Source organism: Magnolia sinica, chromosome 14 (genome assembly GCF_029962835.1).
Source record: "Magnolia sinica isolate HGM2019 chromosome 14, MsV1, whole genome shotgun sequence".
In the NCBI taxonomy this organism is placed as follows: domain Eukaryota; kingdom Viridiplantae; phylum Streptophyta; class Magnoliopsida; order Magnoliales; family Magnoliaceae; genus Magnolia; species Magnolia sinica.
In genome coordinates, this window is record NC_080586.1 from 41805775 (window position 1) to 41824828 (window position 19054).

The window sequence follows — 19054 nt, forward strand, 5'->3', positions numbered from 1 at the left end:
GTGACTTGGTTATGCTCCATTACAAAAAAATTATACTGAAAATCCTCCTTGTAGGATCCCAGGATCGAAATCTAGCATATGAATGTCGGGAGCCGAGAATGGGGCACTACGGAGGCTATCGGCACCGGATTCGGCGATAGAAAATTTTGTGAGCCCATTTTTCGAGTTTGGGGCGTGAGAAAAGTTGGTATCAAAGCATAACTTAGGAATACCTGAGGATCACATCACATATCTACTATGAACTTAGAATAAATAGGTCCGAGTCTGAATAACTTAGCAATTTTTCGACATAGACCCTTAACGTTTATGCCTTCGAGAATTCTCAAGGCTGATAGGCCCTTGTTCCTCCCTATAAGACATGCCGCCTAGGAGAGCGACCTGAGGGACTCCCGCTCCCCCGTGTGAGCCTTACGCAACCTCGATAGCACCCGTGACTACAGAGCAGCTTCAGCAGACGCTGATCGCTATCTTTCAGGGGTAGAGCGGGCGGCCCATTGTTACGCCAGCCCAAACAGAGCAGGAGCGCGTGAGCACCCTTCTCAGAGACTTCCGACAGCACGATCCCCTGCGCTTCCAGGGCATGCTAGACCTTACTACAGTGGAGATATGGCGCTCCAAGTTGGAGAAGATTTTTGACACTATGAGGTATACGACCCAGCAACGGGTCCTGTTAGCTGTATTTCTTCTCTAGGGTGAGGCTCAGCATTGGTGGGCATCAGTTACCCGAGTGGCAACTCCCGATTTCGAGTGGACCTGGGAGGACTTTGTAGACCGGTTTGACAAGAAGTTCTTTCTCGAGCATGTGCGGCAGCAGCGCGCATTAGAGTTTGAGACATTAGTCCAGGGAGACATGTCTGTGTCGCAGTATGAGGTGCGTTTCGTCAAGCTATTGAGGTTCGCTACATATCTTATCGACGATGAGGAGCAGAAGGCCCGCCGTTTTAAGAACGCCTTGCGTCCTATCCTCAGGAGCCATGTAGTCGGACATATGCTTCCGACATTTGAGTAAATTGTGGAGAGGGCCCAGATCTACGAGGCAGATTGGGCCAGTTTGCAGAGGACTTGTGACCAGAGAGGAGACCAGAAGAGGAAGGCGCCCTCCGGTAGCTCCCATCAGCAGTACCATCGTCCACAGCAGCGATACACGACTCGCCCAGCATTCCGAGCACTAATGGCACTCCCAGCACCACCACTGGGACCATTTTCAGGTACTTACTTTGGGTGCGGTAAGACAGGACATCATAGGCACGAGTGTCCCCATCTGCAGCAACAGCAGCCGAGGACACCTATCAGCCTCCGCGACATCCCCCACATCAGCAACAGCAATGACCACAGCACCAGCCTCTTGTACCTCCCCCTCAACAGCAGAGGCAGCAGATTAGGCTGCCACAGCGGCGGCAGTAGCAACAGAGACCTCAGAGCGGACCTACACCTCCCCAGCAGGCCCAGGGTAAATTTTATGTCGCCCGGCAGGACCCTCAGTCATCAAGAGGGGTCGTCAAGGGTACTCTCCCTATTTCTGCATGCATTGAACACATATTGTTTGATTCTGGTGCATCGCATTCTTTTGTGGCTGATGATTTTTGCCGATCGACCGGTTTGCCGATGGAGTCTACTCGTGAGGGATTGTCGATGTCGACGCCCTTGGGGAAAACTGCAGTGTTAGACCGATTTTTCTTGTCTTGCCCCGTTCTGATTAGGGATATCTTTTTGCCTGCTAATCTGTTCATATTGCCAGTGTCCGAGTTTGATGTCATCCTGGGCATGGATTGGCTCGCCAAGTACCATGCCATATTGGACTGCTCCGCGGGGACAGTCACGTTCTGTATACCTGGCATGCCAGAGTTCCAGTTTGTTGCTGAGCCCAAAGGAGTGCAGCTTTCCTGCCTGTTGTTGTGTGTCATTGAGGAGTTAGCTGCTTTGAGTATCGACCAGCTGCGAGTCATTGGTGGTTTTCTGATGTGTTCAATGAGATTCCGGGGTTACCACCTCGTCGGCATACTGAGTTCCAGATTGATCTCGTGCCCGGTACTGCGCCTATTTCGAAGGCCCTGTATCGTATGGCACCGTTGGAGTTACGAAAACTACAGAAGCAGTTGGATGAGTTACGCGAGTTAGGCTTTATCCGTCCGAGCAGTTCGCCGTGGGGATCGCCGGTACTCTTCGCGAAGAAGAAGGATGGCTCGTTGAGACTTTGCGTAGATTACCGCGAGCTCAACAAGGTCACGATCAAGAACAAGTACCCTCTTCTAAGGATCGATGATTTGTTTGATCAGCTGAAGGAGGCGCAGTTCCTTTTGAAGATAGACTTGTGGTCCAGTTATCATCAAGTTCGGGTCCAAGATGAGGATATCTCGAAGACAGCCTTTAGGACGCGCTATGGTCATTTGAGTTCCAAGTCATGTCCTTCGGACTGACCAATGCACCCGCAGTATTCATGCAGTTGATGAACGAGGTATTTCGTTCATAACTCAACTAGTTTGTTGTGGTGTTCATCGACGACATTCTGATATATTCGAGGACCCGAGAGGAGCATGAGCGGCATCTGAAGATTTCCTTATAGACCCTCCGTGCACACCAGCTTTACGCAAAGCTAGAGAAGTGCGAGTTCTTGCAGGAGGAGATGAAGTTCTTCGGTCATGTAGTTACGAGGTAGGGCGTCGCAGTGGACCCTTCAAAGATTGATGCCGTGCGTCAGTGGGGCCAGCCCACGAACGTGTCCGAGATCCGCAGTTTTCTTGGTTTGGCGGGCTACTACCGATGTTTCATTGAGGGATTCTCTCATATTGCAGCCTCGTTGACCAGGTTGACTGGGAAGGGTGTCGAGTTCGTTTGGAGCGATGCTTGTGAGTAGGCATTTATGGAGCTGAAGGACCGCCTCACGTCCGCTCCTGTCCTCACTCTTCCCTTTGGGAGTAATGATTTGTTATATTTACCGATGCCTCGCGAGTTGGCTTGGGTGCTGTCCTGATGTAACACGGGAAGCCGGTGGCTTATGCGTCTCGCCAGCTTAAGGTCCATGAGCTGAACTACCCCACGCATGATTTAGAGCTGGCAGCAGTGGTCTTCGCACTGAAGGTGTGGAGGCACTATCTCTATGGGGTGAGGTTCGAGCTCTTCTCTAACCACAAGAGCTTGAAGTATCTATTCTCTCAGTCTGAGCTGAACATGAGGCAGAGGTGTTGGATGGAGCTCCTGAAGGACTATGATTTTGATCTTTAGTACCACCCAGGCAAGGCGAACGTGGTGGTGGATGCCTCAGTCGTTAGCCATGAGGCCTGATGGCGCACATGATGATTCAGGAGTGGAAGATGCTTGAGGATGTGTCAGCTTTTGACTTCGAGATCGGCTTGCAGTCTTTTATTGTACAGTTATCGAGCCTGTCGATTTAACCCTCTCTTGTCGCAAGGGTGATCGAGGCTCAACAGGCAGATGAGTTAGTGCAGAGTTATCAGGCTAAGGCAACATCTGAGAGTCAGTTAGATTAGTAAATTGGTTCTGATGGTGGACTTTGCTTCAGAGGCTGATTATGTGTCCCCGATATTCCTGAGGTGCGCAGAGATCTTATGATCGAGGCACATCGATCGCGGTTCTCTATCCACCCTGGCTCGACGAAGATGTATCGCGATATGAGGCATCAGTATTTTTGGGCGGGGATGAAGCGCCAGATAGCCAGTTTTATGGCCGTGTGACACATGCCAGCGTGTTAAGGCCAATCATCAGAGACCCCCTGGTCTATTACAGCCGTTGAGCGTTCCAATGTGGAAGTGGGAGCACATATTTATCGATTTTATCATGGGTTTACCGACGACTCAGCGCATTTATGACGTCATCTGGGTTGTCGTGGACCGTCTGACGAAGTCAGTACATTTTCTTACAATTCGTGAGACTTGGCATTCGGACCGGCTCGCCAGGCTGTTCGTTGATAAGATCGTGAGACTGCACCGTGTTCCTGTCTCCATCGTTTCAGACCGAGACCCGAAGTTCACATCTCAGTTTTGGAGGAGCTTTCAGAGAGCGATGGGCATTGATTTACAGATCAGTACCGCATATCATCTGCAAACCGATGGCCAGACCAAGAGGGTTAACCAGATCCTTGAGGATATGTTTTGGACTTGCGTGATTAATTTCTCGGGTAATTGGGATGACCATGTGCAATTGGCTGAGTTCACATACAACAACAGCTATCACGCGACCATTAGCATGTCTCCTTTTAAGGCATTATACAATAGACCATATAGATCTCCGAGTTGTTGGACCAAGGTTGGAGAGCGGCGTCTCCTAGGTCTCGAGCTTGTGCAGTAGATGTCATAGGCTATCGATATCATCAGGCAGAGAGTTCGCACAACTCAGAGCCTGCAGAAGAGTTTTGCTGATCATTGGCGTCGTCCCTTGGAGTTTATCGTTGGGGACTATGTGTATCTCAAGGTCTCACCCATGAAGGGTATGGTTCGTTTTGGAGTAAAGGGCAAGCTTGCCCCGAGATTCATAAGACCTTTCAAAATCATCAGATGCGTTGGCGCCGTGACCTATTGGCTTGTCTTGTCATCTCAGTTGTCGGGTGTCCACAACATTTTTCATGTCTTTATGTTGAGGAAGTGTAGGTCAGACATCGTTCCCGTTATTGATTAGCAGCCGTTGAAGGTTCGTAAGGACGCTTCTTACATTGAGCAGCCAGTTCGTATTCTCGATCGAAAGGAGCAGGTCCTCCGGACCAAGGTCATTCCCTTGGCGAAGGTGCAATGGGGCCATCATAGTGTGGATGAGGCGTCTTGGGAGCGTGAGGCTGAGATTCGAGAGCGTTATCTCCATCTTTTCGATGTTTGATTGTAAGTTGTATTGTGTTTTAATTATATATGATGTTATGTTTTTTATTCTCTTATGAGTTATGTTTAGTTGCAATGGTAGTGTAAATTTCGAGAACGAAATTTTTAGTAGGTGGGGCTGTAAGGCCCGTATCCTAGTTCGTACCGTTTCGTATACTCCCGTGATCCTTCTTGTCGAATTCCGGCAACCAGCGACTTATAATTGACGTTTGCGCGTGACCCTGAGTCGTATCCCGTAGATTTAAGTGGGCTCAATCCGAGACTTGTACCATTACGACTGCACTGTCGCCGTGGTTCCAACGCCGCGACTCGGGAGATGTGAGCCCACGTTTATTTAGAAGAAACACCGTGCGTTTGCAATCACAAGAGAATCTCTACAACATGTCCCATCAATCAATCAATCAATCACCTCATGTTAAATACAACAGCAACCCCAAAGTCAACTCTCTCTCTTCTCTTATACACCCATACATGTCAAGTACAACCATCACCTCACATCCATCACCTCTCTTACAACCACCCTCTCTCTCTCTCTCTCTTCACATGTTCCAAGCAACTAAAGTGGTGGACATCCAAGCATCTCCAAGGAGAAAAAGCGTTATGTGTGGCCCACTTCCCATCCTAAGATCCATCATCCTAGCCCTTCATTTCTCATCACCTTCCATCAAAGTGAGAGACATGGAGATCGGCGTTCCATTGGACCAAGAAGATCGAACGGTGGGTGTTTTTATAGGCCTAGATTTTTATGTTTTAATGATGGGCCAAGTGAGACCTACCGATTGATGGTATGGATCTCACTTTGGATCCTACATGTGGCCGATGGCCCACCTTGATTCTCATGATCATTCCATGATGGGCCCATTTTCCATAGACCCCATCATGATGTTTATTTTTCTCGCATGAATAAGGTCATCTAGACCTTGCATTTTGGTGGAGAAAGGATCTCCACCATAGATTTTGATTAGTGGGCCCATATGTAATTGGACCCACTTGATGTATGTTGTTAATCATGGAAGGGAGGGCCCATAGTGCCGGGGTGCCTCCATCACTCGTTCTCTCTCTCTCTCTCTCTCTCTCTCTCTCTCTCTCTCTCTCTCTCTCTCTCTCTCTCCCCTTATTGTTGGCCCCCATGATGTATGCAATTTATCCAAGTTGTCCACCTTCGTGGGACCCACTTAATGGATGTGTTGGATCTACACCGTCCAAGCCATGTGGGCCCTACCCTTTGGTGATGGAAAACATAAGTATCAGATTGATCTAAATCAAGTGGGCCACGTCCATGTGGGACCCACCTTGATGAAACATTTATTCACGTCATCCGTCCAGCGTCCAGGGACGTTAGACGTGTTTTGTTTTTTTTTTAAGTGTGAACAAACAGTGAGATGTACTAATAGCAAAGGGCTGCTCATGCAGGCCCCACCTTGATGTATGGGGCTGATCCACATCGTCCATCCCGTTCCCCTGTTCATTTTAGGCGTTGAGCCGAAAAATGAAGTTAATCCGATTATCTGGGGGGCCATTTCATAGAAAACATTTGTTTTTACTGTTTAAATCCACTCTGACCTTTCTATACACCGAAACATGCCAAATATTGGGCTTGTTTGATCCATATTGAGTCCTAGAATCCAATGGTTGAGTTGGATTTTTTGGATGCGAGCCCCACCTAGGAAAAACCACAAAAAAACTATTTTTAAAAAAATAATAATAATAACATGCAGCCCCTGCTACTGCTGGGCATCCAGAGGATGCTGCAGCAGCGTCCTGCTGCTGCATCTCTAAAGTGAGCCAGGGACTGTGGGTCCCCAAACGTAGGCCCCACCGTGATGTGTGAGAACATCAACACCGTGCATTTGGTGGGCCCTGTGTGACCTTATTTACAGAATGGGTGGAAAATAAACATTATGGTGGGACCCACTGATGTATGTATTGTAATTCACACCTTCCATTAGTGTGGACCCCACCATGAGGTATGTAATTTATCTATGTCGTCCATCCCTATGGGACCCACCATGATGCATGTGTTGCATCTAAACCATCCAACCATTTTGAAAGATAATTTTAAGGCTTGTGATGGAAGAAAAATGAAACAGATCTAGGATCAGGTGGACCACATTACAGAAAAACAGTGGGTTTGAACATCCACCATTAAAACCCTTGGGCTATAGGGTTTGGACTAATATGATATTTGTTTTTCCTCTAAATCCAGGTCTTTGTGACCTTATGAATAGGCTGGATGGGAAACAAACCCTATGATGGGGCTCACTGGAATTTAACCGTGGAAATCATTATCACCACGGTTAAATATGGTACGGTCCATTTGATCGTTTGATATGGTTCATTTTTATATAATACTCTATGTGGATCTCTTAAAATAGATGAGTTGGACTTGGCCCATTTGATTCGGCCCACTGATTCTGCCCATTTGATTCGGCCCACTGATTTGGCCCATTTGATTAGGCCCGATGTGATATATAAGGCCCATTGTTGAGGCCCACCATGATGTGATGTATGAGGCCCGTTGTTGAGGCCCATGGGTCGAGGACCAATGGGATGTACATTGCAATGTGTAATTTCATCATGGTTCATGTAATGATGTTTATGGCGGGCTATGACTTGGGAGCAATGATGGTTTGACGTCCACATTATAAGAATAATGTTTGTTAAATGTCCGCATTGTAACTTTTTCTATGGCCGATTGATAGGCCCATACTTGTGTGTAAGCCATCTAGGCCCATCCTTGTTGGAAAGATAGTTCATTACCATATAATATGCTTAGTATAATTCTATGACTCATGCCATACGCATCATATGTATGCTTGATATGAATAGTGACTGATCATAGCATATGTCATTGGGCAGATTATTTATGGGACTCACTGATAGGAATTACCCACATGAGCGCGTGGTACGCGCAGAATTGCTACATGACTGGACGGTGTGACTCATGCATCTCGTATATGTGTGACATGATCATTGTACACCCTAGCGACATCAGGGTCGTGGCCTCCACAGGCACATCGTGGATGACTGTATCGGATACCGAAAATACTTGGTTCTAGCACTGTGGACATTTAGGATGTCCTTAGGTGAAAGTTTTAGAACCTTTTTGGTACCAGTAGATGCTCCAACGTCTAGACCGAGTGGATACACGAGCGCCCAAGTGCCGAATACCAGTTGATCGTGTCTCCCACTGTGTCGTGGTCGGTTAGAAAGGGGTGTGGCCTTATCCGTCCGAGTGAGGGTGTTGTAAGTTAGGCTAAGTTTGACCAGCTCGCAAATAAGTTCGCTATCAACGAGCCGGGTAGGTATTGGCATACTACTGGTCAGGTGGATAGTTTGGTCTATTCTGCTCGCTAGGCTGTGTGGCTAGGGAGGTGGTAGTCAGTGTGGAGTTTACTAGACCCTAGTAATATCACAGAGAGAAACTATACTGATATGTGTACTTGATGAGGACTGGAATGGTTGTTTTGCATCTCGTATATGACATTTGGCTACATATACCTCGCATCGCATGGTCTTGGTATGGCCAATAGCATTCATGTCTTGCATCACATAACCTTGGTAGGACTGATTGTATTCATGGACTTACCCGCACATTTTTGCATTACTTTGATATTGTATTCTTGGCACTTGCCTTGTGCACACACTTACACCACCCTCTAAGCTTTTGTAAGCTTATGTACGACCGTTGCGTGCAAGTGTCGTTGGATCGCAGCAGCGCTGAGGAAGGAGTGCGTATCGGATTATTTTAGAGTTTATTTTTAATCACCTTGTATTTCCCTTTCCGCATTGTACTTAAAGTTTTTTATATAGTGGATATGTGGTGATGTTGTTTTGTGACTTGGTTATGCTTGTGGTTATGCTCCATTACAAAAAAAAATTATACTGAAAATCCTCCTTGTAGGATCCCAGGATCGAAATCTGGCATATGAATGCCGGGAGCCGAGAATGAGGCACTGCGGAGGCTGTCGGCGTCGGATCCGGCGATCGAAAATTTGTGAGCCCGTTTTCCAAGGTTGGGGCATAACATCGTATGTCCATGAAAAATATACACCCAGCCATCTTGAAAAATAATGCCACGGTGAATACACAGAAGATGCTCTGACTGCTGAACTTTTGCAGTGTGTGGCTACATCACCGAAAGCCCTATAAAGTGAGTAGAGGACTAGTGAGTATTTGTGGCCCTCTGCCAATGCCCCAGTATCCACAAATACAATAGGCCTAACCGCATCTTCCCACTTGGAGCTTGGAAGTACAATCGGGCTAAGCCAATACGTTAGGAAAGCTACTCGCTCACCGTAAGAGTTGTATTCAGCACGGGCCCTGATCTTTTGGCGTAGATTCTCTCCGTGTCTTGAGACTGGCTATTCTTGAAGCTGTGAAAGGAGTGCAAAATATGATAGATTCAATAGCAGAGAAATTCTATATAGATATGATAAGGATAGTGAAAAGGGAAATCAAGAAATATACCGCAATACTCTGGTAAAGTGGGCGAGCCGTTAAAGATGAGGTATTTTCCGAATATCAGGAAATTTGGCCATCTCTCTAAATAGCTCTATAATCGTTTTCGAGACCAATGGCTGCCTTTGAGAAGGAGAGAAGTGTGTATATTCTTCATTGGTTGGCACGGATTTATCAAAGAAACGACCAGTTATAGGGAGCTATTCTGTACAAGTCTCATAGGGTGATATTGACTTCACCCACTGGCAAATGAAAAAAAAAAAGTTTTTAGGCACCAATACTCGAGGAAGCCTTTGAAAATCATTGTATCTTTACAAAAATATTCTGAAGTAACCTCGATGGCATTATAGAGGCCGATCTCGATTAACACTACGGCGTGCTTCTTCAATATCGCTTTCATCCTGTTAGAATAGTAAGCACACAAGAATAAAAAGTCGTGGGTGCAGAATTCTTCATTACTCCACAAGGAACTCCGGTCGCGAAAACGTTGCTACACTGTCTTGTAGAAGTGCGTGGGGGTACAGAGTTTGTGGGTTATAACAGGGGATGAGGAATCACATGGGGGAGATATCACCTATCTTTTGCCTCGACCCTCTCCTCGATAAAATACCCTTGAGGATCTGTGGCTCTTTCATGGTCCAGTTCGCAGTATACATGAGCCTGTTTTGAGTCATTTGGTCAGTGGGTTCGCTTTGGAGGATGGAGAAGTGACGATGGATATTCATGGGAATAATGATCATCTTGCCTCTAAAAGGAATGTTAAACTTGATTACGTCCTGTTTAACTTTCACACTCTCCCAGGAGTTCTGAAGCCGTTTTTTGTTATGTTCCTTAATTTTCTCCTAAAATTGTTGTCCCTTAGCCTTTAAGTGCTTCTTCTTTGAGAAAGAAGGGGGCAGAGTATCTTCTCTAGCAGGAGGTCGCAGACTATCCATACAAATATTTGTAGTCGATTTTAGCCACGTTTCCCAATCAACTTCTTGACCTTCCTTTAGAGGTCTCTCGATATCTCCTATTATTATCGCGTTACGGATATGGGTGGCCAAGGCATATATGCAATCAGAGAAGTCATGAACCAGAAGAACAGGTTCTTTGAAAAAAGCAAGTTGTCTCCTCGTGATTTTCACCCTCCTTTTGGGACGGTCTTCATTTGAAGGAGCAGGGGCTGTAGATGCTGATTGCTGGGGAGGAGTTGCACCTTCTTGAGGAACGACAAGGGTCCTCTTGGTCCTAGCCATCTTGGATTACTTTCAAAATTTCGGAAGTGTTCAGGTATTCAGTGAAAAATCTATTGAAGCAGAAGTGTTGCGCGGGATCTCCGTTGCGCAAGAGGTCAGTTGTGCAGGTGTTCGGTTGCGCAAAATTAAGTGTTGCGAGGGAGTTTTATTGCGTGCAAGAGCTTCCGCCAGAAGAAAATTTCTTACTAGAAGTGATGCAGTGCTGGTATATATAACCTGGCAAAACCCAACTAGCTATTGCGTAGACCTGATAGCACATTGCTTTGCACGTGACTGTGCAACAAGTTGAGAAAGGAAATTTTTGTGGAGAATGAGGTTGATCCCACATTCATTTTGAAACAAAATTAACAGAGGATCAAGGGGGCATCTATTGGGGCACAAAAATTAGAAATCAAGACATGAAAGAAGGGGAAAAGAGGAGATTCTTATTTTTTGTAGTACGGAGGTTTTACACGGGCCAGATGGTGGCCCATTGCGCGTGCAATGAAGTATGTTAGTGCAAGAGAGGAATTCGCACGGTTGCCTATAAAGACCCTCCTCCCCCCTTCATTTGATTCATTCACAAGTGCAGAACTCCAAAGGATTCTAAAGAAATTCAAAATTTCTCAAAGGCATCTTTCAGGTATTCAGCGGAAGAAGAAGAAGAAGGAAACATGAGAAAGCACCTGTCGCACAAGCGCGTGCAATAGGAACCCATTGCGCAGCGCGCAACACATCTATTGCGCGTGCAATGGATTATCCTCGTGCATATGTTTTGTTGGTTCTTCGTAAAGGCAGTAATCTTCAATGGAATTTGATTATTTCCTTTAAGATTATCATCCCAGGTGAATCAAAAGAGTAATAGATGATTCTGAAGGATTCTCAAATCCGCACAATTCATCTTTCATAAAGACAAATACATCGCAAGCCGGAATACAGCCGAAATCATTATTCGAACCATTTCTATTACTATTGTTGTTGTATTCATCGAACATACTTCGTATTGAAATCAAGGAAAATATGAGAACATAAACGAACTTTAGAATCAATAAAATATCCGATGATGATTGTTCTTTCATTTTCCTTTGTTATTATTAAATACATATATTCCAATCGCAATACATTCGCTTCTTCTCGAAACAACCCATCAGATCCAATAGCCTAGACGGTGGCCAGAGAGATCAGCTACAGTTGAGATTGCATAGGAGAAAGGAATCATGTACTCTCCTTTTTTTATCCTTATGCATGAACTATCTTTTTTCTTTGAAGTTTGGTGAAAGCAACTTGTCCTTTTATGGGGTGAAAAGAGAGTTGAACAAATAATCTTCCTGCATAAGGAAATTCCCTATGGTTAAGGAAAGAAAAAAAAAAATTCACGGGTATGGTTCCCCATAAAAAAGCTTCTCTTCGAAGCAGTGCCACTTGTACATGTGTGACCCACCAACTAGGATTGTATAAGTGGGAACCAAAGTGGCCCAAATCCAACGACCTGAAGCTCGTGACCCCAGTCAATGCACCACCTGTGCCCAGTATCTCGACAAAAGCCTGTTAAAAAAATAAAATAAAATAAAAAGTTTTACAAGGGTTCCCTCGAAGGCCGGAATTCCAAAAAGTACAGCCCGATTGTATTGGTTGGGTACCACATCAAACCACAGTTTCAGACTCACTCGAATAAAACATCTATTTATAACAAAACTGACCGTACAAGCTGCATTACAAAAGTAGCTGAATACATGACCACTATTGAAACAGTTTTCACCTCGCCTTCGTTGTCATGTTCCTTTTAAGCCCATAAAATCTACAGGCAGCTATGTTTTTCCTTACATGAAAATAGAGCAAAACAAACAATATAACACGATACCCAACCGCCATTAGAAACAAGACCAGTAAATTTCCCCACTTTGCATTTCTACCAAGAGATATATTGTAAAATGCACGGAGAGCCTGCACACCTGAAATGGCCCTTACCTGCCCAACTGCATATGAAGTTCCAATGTACTCATTTTCTAATAGTCCCTGAAAATATGAAACATAGAAAATGGTTTATCAGGAAAACACTTTTAGGATAGCAGTGATGGGAAGCAGTACCATGCAACAAAAAGCTATGTACTTCTTTAATCATCATTATCACCATTGCGTTTGTCACTTAAAATACAAATGCACACACCCACCACACATAAGCATGCATGTACTTCAAACTCAACCATGAGGCCCCACCATGGGTGGGGTTTAACCCAAAAATCACATTTACTGGACAATCTTGACAGTCAGATAAATAGGCATTTGCTTGCTCCATTGGATGCATTGCCTACTGCTTTCTAAATGTCCATTAGATAGTCATCAGCAGAAAGTTATGACGATAGACTTGGAGTGATCTTTTAGTTAGGACCTATCACTGTTACAGACTTGACGGTTTGGATCAAGTTACATGCACACCACACATACAACCAGAGTGATCATGCAAATGACGGCACCATGCTCTGGTAACGGTAGGATGGTTCCTCGTGCATGAAAGTCTCAAAAGTCTCATGTATATGGGTTATGCATCACATATTACTGTAATATGATCATTATCCATAATCAGTATTAGCAGGAAAGGTGAGGAAATTGCTTACCTGGATGGAATAAGTATGGAAAGCAATATAGGACATCGGATACTTCCACACAGGGCCAGGCAAATCATTTCGTATTCTGAAATAGCCAGCTGCAAGCATCATAACAACCTGAGAATAACAGGAAAATATGATTGTCAGAATTGAATTTCTTCATCCTACATAGACTACTAACAACACCACCCCCAAAACAAAAACAAAACAAAAAAAATAATAATAATAAAAAATGCCAATGGCCTGATCAATTACCATCAAAGTTGGGTTCAGATCGAACTATTTAGACACATTTGTCCAAGAGTGTCTGAACAGGCTTGTTTGAATGGATTATTTTGTTATATCATCCACAACACTATATTTGAGCAAGCATATGCCGCTCTTATACACATTAGGCACATGTGGACATATGTTGCGCATTTGTAGATTAATGTGTGGTCATATGTTGTGCATTTGTAGATTAATAATGGTATATGTGACTCATGAGTTACTTGAAGATACATGGTAACACATGTCAATCTCTTGAACATGCACAGTGACACATGGCACGGGACACGTGTGTATGTACATATAGGTCTGACACATGTATGGTGGTTGAAAATAAATGGTCTCACTTATGGCACGTTCATACATGCCGCTTACATGGAAAATGTGGCACATGTGCCACGCATATGTACAAAAGATCATTGCTCCTTCATGTATATGGGAAATGGGCTAAAATCGACTTCATGTCAGGATTGCCCGATCCACAATAATGGTTAGTTTTTCAGAAAAGCTTGTCTTTGGTTTCATTGAAATTAGTGACATATCCAAAAAATGATTCTGACAACCCGTGGACATGTGCTGTGTCCAAACAAGGCTGTCCAAATGAAAGTTTTTCAGTAACCAAATCACCCCTAAATTTGTAGTAAGGGTGTGGACATACATGTAGAGATGACAACGTCAAGATGCTCTGGAAAAGCTTGAGCCAAATAGAAGCAACGACTAGCATGAGTCCTTCGTTAACCAATAGGCACATGAAAAAGTTCAACACAAAATACATCAACAAGCTAAACTCATCCCTCATCCCGACCAGGAAGTAGAAGATCAGACTCGAGGATATGGAAATGAGGAATAGGAATGGGATGCTGGCAAGAAGGTGCCCGAGTATGAATGTTAACGCCCCTGAATGCTGGTTTGACTCTTCATGGATGTATATCTGCAAGACAGAAAGCAAAAGATTAAGAATTAGGTTTTACAAGAAAAGTTCAAGACCAGTGATCACGGGTTCCCATTTCCAACTCTCTTACATAAAAGAGAGAAATTTCAAATCATTTGTCATATTGTTCAGATTCATGTTGGAAGTTATGGATTAAGTTTGATGTTAGCTGCCAACCTGATGCAACACTCTTTTATCCAGGCTGGGGACTACCAATGAGAACATAAAACTACCAGAGGGCCAATGTAATAGACTGTTACATAGGTTTATTATTATTAAGCGCTATCGAAAAGTCTATTACATAGGTTGATTACAATCAACAAGTTCAAAAATGTAGAGATATGCCTCCAGAGTATTATGTGATCATTGTGTACCACTCAAACTAAAAAGAAAATTTTATAGGATGGTTATAACACTAGTTATGCTTTATGCAACAGAATGTTGAGTAATTAAGGAATAACATGTTCATTGGTTGAGTGTAGATGGAATGAGGATGTTGAGACGGATGAGTGGCAAGACAAGGATAAGAATTAGAATGAATGCATTCAAGGAATTTAGCAGAAGCACCAATAGGTAATAAGTTGAGGGAAAGTAGACTTAGATTGTTTGGTCATGTGCAACGGAGACCAAGAACTGCACTCGTTAGAAAGAGTGAGTTGGTATAAGTTGAGGGCTCTAAAAGGGGAAGGGGAAAGGCCCAAAAGGACATGGGTGGAGGTAGTTGGAAAAGACTTGATCGCCTATGGCCCAAATGAAGTTCTGGGCCTTGATAGAGTGGCATCGTGGAAAAGGATTCATGTAGACAACCCCAATTAGTTGGATAAGGCTTAGATGATGATGATTATGAAAACATTTGTTTGGCCCATCTTTTGCAAATTCCAAGCCTGCGAAAAACCATACATATCGACTGAATAGATCCTGTTACCAATAGATAGATGACATGGTTGTAAGTTCCTCTTTATGCATCAGGTTTGCCCACAGAGTAACATCCCGCAAATGCAAAATCTACGAGCACCATAAATAATAGAAATAGAAAACCATCTGTTCTGTATAAAGCAAAAGTATTTCAGCGCAAGGATGATCAGGAAACTGACAATCGGTTCTTTTCTCAAGGTCAGGATATGCATACCATCCTGACTTGCCATGTCAGGCAGGGATCATGCTTCAGTGAACCAGACCATTAGATGCCACACAGTGGGTGGCAAGATCCAAGCCATCCAACCGATGCCCTTTTTTCTCGGACCATAACCACAAACTTTTACTCAGCCGTCTATCTGCAGACCTTTGATCAAAGGGCTAGAATCTTCCACAGAAGAGAGTTGCAGGCAATGTTTTAAAATCCGCTTGGCCTGTTTTGGCCAAGAAATATGCATCAGCTAAAAATATGAAAAACAGAGGAAATTAACATCTTACAAGTAGAAGTCGTCACTTTCATGGAGGTAATTACTTCTCCTTTCTCTTTTCTTTTTTACTGACTGGGTTTTGAGGTGACCCAGCCCATTTTGGTCACCAGTTCTGCTCCAAACCAGTTAGAATGACTGTGGGTTATCTCCTATACATGGCAAGGTACACATCAATGATCCAGATCACCAAACCATCAGCCCACTTTCTGAACTTGGCATATCAAGACAGCATGCACATCTAGATGCATCGTGACCTTATAATTTCCTCTCTTTACTATTCGCAAGCTTGTTAACAATGCTTCACTGAGAGAGTAAATCCAAGATTCTACGCCAACATCATGTAACAATTGATGAATGACTGACAGACTCAAACCCAAACTGGGATAAGTGATGAGACAAACATGACACAAGCTCCATTATGTCAAACTGTCAATGACTAATTTTGCCAAAGACACAGAGCACAGCAACATAATAGAGGTACTGAAGAGAAAAATCTGAAATATGACACCACAGACTGGCTCTGGAGTTTGAAGACTATACCCAAAGACAAAAAAGAAAACGAAGAAGTAACAAGAACAATACTAAATGATAGCTGAATCTTAAACAAAAGTTGTTAAGCAAAGATTCCACAAAAGTTTTACCTTGATTTCTTTTATGTGAGCAGGTAGTCCAGCAACGCTGAGAAGTGAAGTGAGTGATACAAAGACAAATACTGCTGTAACTCTAACCTGCAACTAAGAGAGGTCGAATAAGAAAAGATCTCCATGCCTGCACATACTCTGCATTCTTATACACCCTTGCCCACAGCAAAGACTACGTTTTGTGCCTCTATACTCCTACATAAGGTATCATTTCTTCTTGAATTGGAGGCTTTATTAGCATAGCCTTTCAGTTGCTCTTCCCCACCAATTAACAACTGCATTTAACGTGGGCCAGAATGACAGCCAAAAATCTCCAAATACCCACCATCCAGATGCATTGATCAAGGAGAATTGGCAATCCGGCAGTGGGCTTTTTCGTTCTATTGATGTGGAAAGGGCTAATTCCTTGAGATAGCAAAAAGCTTCTTCTATAAGAAACCATGTTAAGTAAAAAGATTATAGCGGAATTTAAGACAAGCATACGCATGTATGCTTATAATGTATATTTTGCGAAGATAATACATCACTCCAAGGTGTTGAGAAAATCAGCAACGATATTCTTCGATTCATTACAGGCTCCAAGGATAATTCAATGTTGATGTTCAAATTTAAGAAACTCACCCCTACAGATGACAAAGAATGACCTAGGTTGGAAAATATGGTTCCAACACAGAGTGTGAGAAGCACATATAGAACAAGTCGAAGCCAGAAATACTTCCATTCCCTTGACATTATCAATAATGACCTCCACGTTAAAACAGCTACACGTGTGGCATTACTAGCCCTTCCTTTGCTCTTGAGAAGTGGACCTTCCTGTAGCATGTCAATTGCAGATTAGTTAGTGTGGACCAATAAGCCACATTCCAACAGGTTCATTCAGCCATTTCCAGTACAAATAAAAAAAACTTTTATCTCACATGATAACCTCTAAAGCTCAAATTTCAGAAAGAAAAGTAAGAGAACGAAGATATAGGTGGGAAAAAAAAACAAACAAACAAAACAGTTGTTACAGATACAATTCAAAACAAGTTTGAATAGGGTATTGATGGAAGCTATGTCAAAATGAAACATTTCAGTGGGAAAATGAAGGACACCATGGCAGAAAATAACATCCCCATGAAAGCAGGACTAGCAGGTCAGCTTGTACCCTAGTGGTAGGGATGTAAGGTTTGCAACGTTGAGATGACCGATTCATTTCCAATTTACCCTTCACACGATCATGTATGCAGACGTGCATGAAGGCGTGCCCACACACACACACACACACACACACGCACAATGTTTTCAGCATCGACGATATCGGCTGATATATCCCATAATATATCTTGTATCCCACCTGTGCGATACGAAATGCCCAAGTAGTGTCTAAAATTTTCGCATTGCAGGATATATCACAATATATTGCATGGTCTTGCAGATATTGAGAGATATCGCGACCAGTCCTTCACAAAAAATACTTTGTTTCAACGATATCGACAGATATCGCATGAACGCATGGGAAGTTCAGGTCAGAGGGCAGAAAAAATGAAAAATAAAAAATAAAAACCATCCAAACCCCCTTCAATCAGCAGTCAATTGGCCCCTTCAGAGTATTTAGGAGTGTTGATGAACTCATCGTCACATACACTCTAATTTTGGGATTTGGAAAAGATGGGCCGATCTGCAGAAATTTGAAAAAAATTCAAAATGTATCCAAATTTCCTCAAATCGGAGAGTACCAGCATTATGTTAAAGAGGATCTTCATTGGTATCATTCTACCATGAGCTGGGCATAATATTGTCAGTTTGTGGAGCAGTGGTATTATGCTCAGCCCCGTCAAGATGGAGACGATGATTTTGAGCCACCCTGTAGCTCTATATGGGTCTAAGCTGCAACCACACACATTATTCATAGGTATATTTCTAGTTTTCCTCCTTTTTCTTTTGAATATATTGCTTGTGCGTTCATACATGTCTTCTTACATTTATAAATTATATAAATTGACTTTGAATATACTTGCATCAATTCAGTCAGACAGAGCATAGACTAGGACCCCATACAAAGGAAACCTATTATGTACACTTGTTTTTTGTGATGTTTTGATTTCTAAGTGTATATTGATGTCTTTTTTTAACACTTCCTGAAGTTTCATTGATAAATTTGACCAATTTCCCAATATTTTCACATGTTTCCCAACAACAGCGATGCATTAATGCGATCGAACCGACATATCCCATGCGATAGCCAATATGTATCCGCATCCCAAGGGTGAGATACATTACGCGACAATGATACGGAAAACATTGCACATAGACACACACAGGCGTCTTTGCATGACAATAACTTCTCATCTAGGACTCTAGGACACACTAATTCAGTGCATTTCCTATTCCATCCCCAACCAAAGGTTCTTCATAAAGTCAAGGTATCTAATATTTCCCTACAATTTATCTGGAAATAAAGGAGAAAAAGAACCATGTAAAGAGTGCAAAAAGCACCTTCTCAGTGAGTCTCTGTATCATTGATTCAACTGCGGCAGCATCACTTGATGATTTGTACGTAGCTTCAAGGGTACGGATTGCAACAGCTGTGTCCATATTCACTGATGAAAAGTCACCATGGTCATCCTGGTAAAATTGTTCCCTTTTCCTTGTCAGTCGTATGCTTGAAACCCTTTTGCAATGCACAAAGACAAATAACAGTGTGCTCCTATCTAGATGTG

The 19054-nt window shown here is 43.4% G+C and overlaps 1 protein-coding gene across 3 annotated transcripts in view; it reads right to left on the bottom strand.

The window, feature by feature from the left end:
- Nucleotides 1–12054: 12054 nt before the first annotated feature.
- Nucleotides 12055–19054, bottom strand: part of LOC131224828 (ABC transporter G family member 3) — a 45332-nt gene continuing 38332 nt past the window's right edge. For 2 of the 3 annotated variants that reach the window (XM_058220236.1, XM_058220237.1), the window contains exons 7-12: nucleotides 18831–18959; nucleotides 16974–17165; nucleotides 16353–16445; nucleotides 14036–14308; nucleotides 13120–13227; nucleotides 12055–12520 (exon numbers count right to left, since the gene is read on the bottom strand). In XM_058220236.1, the coding sequence (XP_058076219.1) occupies nucleotides 12260–12520; nucleotides 13120–13227; nucleotides 14036–14308; nucleotides 16353–16445; nucleotides 16974–17165; nucleotides 18831–18959 (1056 nt within the window). In that variant the 3' untranslated portion in view covers nucleotides 12055–12259. The remainder of the gene's footprint in view (nucleotides 12521–13119; nucleotides 13228–14035; nucleotides 14309–16352; nucleotides 16446–16973; nucleotides 17166–18830; nucleotides 18960–19054) is intronic. The other variant, XM_058220238.1, reaches the window with a different exon arrangement.